The 2944-nt window shown below is 52.1% G+C and overlaps 1 gene segment (V, D, J or C); it reads left to right on the top strand.

Moving 5' to 3' along the window:
• Positions 1-5: 5 nt before the first annotated feature.
• LOC117245555 overlaps positions 6-2944 on the top strand; it is a gene marked incomplete at both ends in the record, with an annotated part of 7503 nt that continues 4564 nt past the window's right edge. The window contains 1 exon segment of the V gene segment in view: positions 6-382. Within this exon segment, the coding sequence occupies positions 6-382 (377 nt within the window).

The following is a 2944-nucleotide window of genomic DNA, read 5'->3' as shown; positions in this document are numbered from 1 at the left end:
CACCGGGACACCGGGACAGCGCCCTCGGGCCGTGCTCGCTCCCTGCCCGATTGCTGCGCTCTCCCTCCGCAGGGCTCTGGGCACAGCCGAGGCTGCAGGAGGCCGGCGGAGGGCTGCGAGCGCCCGGGGACTCCGTCACCCTCTCCTGCCGAGGATCCGGCTTCACCTTCGAGAATCATTATGTTCGGTGGTACCGGCAGGCACCCAGAGGCAGATTCGAATGGGTGTCCTGGATAAGCCATTACTCATCCCAGATTCAGTTTGGGTCCGCAGTGGAAGGTCGAGCCACAGCCTCCAGGGACAATTCCCGATCTGTGGCATCTCTCAGCCTGCACCTCCTCCATGCTGGGGACCGTGCCCTTTACTTCTGTGCTGTTCGCACAGAGGCAGAAAATCCAGCTGAGGTTGAACACAAACCATCTGTCAGCATCCCAGCTCTCTGCCTCGGAGCTGGAAGGTGGCCTGTTGCCTTTATGTTCAGGGTTACTGTAGACACAGCACAGAATTTTCACATGTTTGATTCTAACAGGGACAGATTATCTTTTGCTTTCCCCAAATAAGCTCTAATCTTTATGATTATTTTCTTCCCATGTATCATGCCAACTCACTTCTCACTGTTTCAGCTTTGAAGCAATTTTCCTGTTTCCCTTTAGTTTCCAGTATTACAGGTACCCAGTAGGATGTGTGAATAGTTCTGCTATGGTTTTGGGCACAGCTCATGTCCATTCAGTCCAGCCCATGGGTTTTGCTGCCTGAGGGGTGAGCGGAGGAAATGGGGAATTCTAGAGGGTCATTTGGGAGCTCAGTGGGAGAATGGGGAAGGCTGTATGTCTCTCCCAGATCTGAGATTCTGGAGAGTTCAAGGGTTTTTGAGCAGATGAGTTTGCAGCTGCTGGATCCTGGACATCACAAGCAGAATCGCAGGGACGCGGTGGAGTAGTTTGATTGCTTAAGCTGTTGCTGTTTCTTTATCCTTGTCTCCTGGGGCTGCAGGTGGTCTTTCTCAGGTGAAGACAGAGGCCTCAGGACCTGCAACAGGGAAGATCTCAGAGTCTGTCTTGCTCACCTGTCACATCTCTGGTGTAGCCATCACCGACAGCAGCTACGCCTGGGACTGGATCCGGCAGACTCCTGGCAAAGAACTGCAGCACATAGTTATGCAGTATCCTTTCACACAACGCCAGCACATTGCTTCATCCTTCCAGACTCGAGTCAACTGCTCCACAGACCCCTCCAGAAACCAGGTGTGGCTGCAACTGCTCTCGCCAGCAACTGCAGACACAGCCACCTATTTCTGCAGCATGAGAGAACTTGAAAAGGGCACAGAGCTTGAAAGGCAAGCAGGGCCAGGGCAGAATTGGAAGGAGGGGCTTTAACCCAGCCAGGTCTTTTGTGGTTGCTGCAAAGCAAGGCTCTTCTCAGACTTCTCAAGACTAGTCTTGTCTGTCTTTTGCAGAAACAGATGCAAAGGTGCTACAGCAATAATAACAGCAGTCTCCCACAAGGAAGCCCCAAACCATTAATGTGGTGTTAACTCCTTCCTTCCTTCTCAATATCTCCCACAGGCAGAAAGAATCAGGGAAAGAGGGTGAATTTGTCTCAGAGCACAAAGGAGGCTTTTAGTAAGAACAAAGATCCTTTTAACTTCAGATCAAACAATGGCCAGAAGCAGATGAACAGGACCTGGAGACCAGAAATGGCACTTTGCTCTAGGAATCCCTCTGCTATAGACATCGCAACAAGGAATTGGAATCACTTATTGTTGCTTTGTATTTACCCTTTATGAGTTTATTCAGGAGCTCTTTGTTCATAATTTTAGACATCTGACACAATGCCTGACTTGCTGCTTTGTCAGGAGGAATCACTCTTGAGGTTCATGGATCTAATCTCTGAAAATGAGCAGCTCTCCTAGACCCCTTCTCTGTCCAGGACCATAACCCATGGGACTCCTCCCAGAAGATCCCTGAAGAGCCCAGATTTTGCTCTTCTGAAGCCCAGGGCCCCAGTCCTGTACTTTGCATTGCTCTCTTCTCCCTGGGCCCTGAGCTCAAACAGTGCATGCTCACTGCAGCCAAGGCTGCCCCGACCACCTCCCATCCACCACCAATTCTTCCTCACTGGCAAGCAGAGGTCCAGCTCTCCTGTGTCACCTGTGCCAGCAAGTTTGCATCAGCACACTCCAGAAAACTCCTGAGTGTGTGTGCTCAGCTGTGCTGTCCTGCCATCAGTCACTTGACACACTTCAGGCACCCCATGACAACCAGAGCCAAGGAATGTCCCATTTGTCCCAAGAAGGCATTTCCAATTCTTCCCCATCAGGTGATGTGGAGTAGGCACTCACCAGAGTGTCCCCGCTGCTGATGTGGCCTCTAATCCTGACCCATCTGCTGTCAGCTGGCTCATTGCATGTCCCAGAGCACAAATTCCAGCTGCTCTCTCAGAGAAAGGACAATTCCCACTCCTTGCCTTCCCAACCTGCCTTCAGTCACTACAATGCTCCTGGAAGCTCTTCCACCACATCTCCATCATCCCACAGCTCTGCCTGCAGCCCACAGAGTTAGAGCTCAAAGGCTGAGAGAGCTGGGGGTGCCAAGCCTGGAGAGGAGAAGGCTCTGGGGAGACCTCAGAGCCCCTTCCAATGCCTAAGGGGCCCCAAGAGAGCTGGAGAGTGACTTTGGAAAAGGGCCTGGAGTGGCAGAACATGGTGGAATGGTTTCCCACTGCCAGCAGGCAGGGTTAGATGGGATGTTGGTAAGGGATTTTTGGCTGTGGGACTGGTGATGGCTTGGTACATATTGCCCAGAGCATGCCCATCCCTGGAAGTGTCCAAGGCCAAGATGGACTGTCTTTGGAGCAACCTGGGATAGTGGAAGGTGTCCCTGACCTTGTCAAAGGGATTGGAAATAGATGATGTTTATGGGCCCTTCCAACCCAACCCAACCCA

Source organism: Parus major, chromosome 27 (assembly GCF_001522545.3).
Source record: "Parus major isolate Abel chromosome 27, Parus_major1.1, whole genome shotgun sequence".
In the NCBI taxonomy this organism is placed as follows: Eukaryota; Metazoa; Chordata; class Aves; order Passeriformes; family Paridae; genus Parus; species Parus major.
Note: the sequence above shows the minus strand (reverse complement) of the source record. Positions and strands in the feature narration are given on the sequence as shown.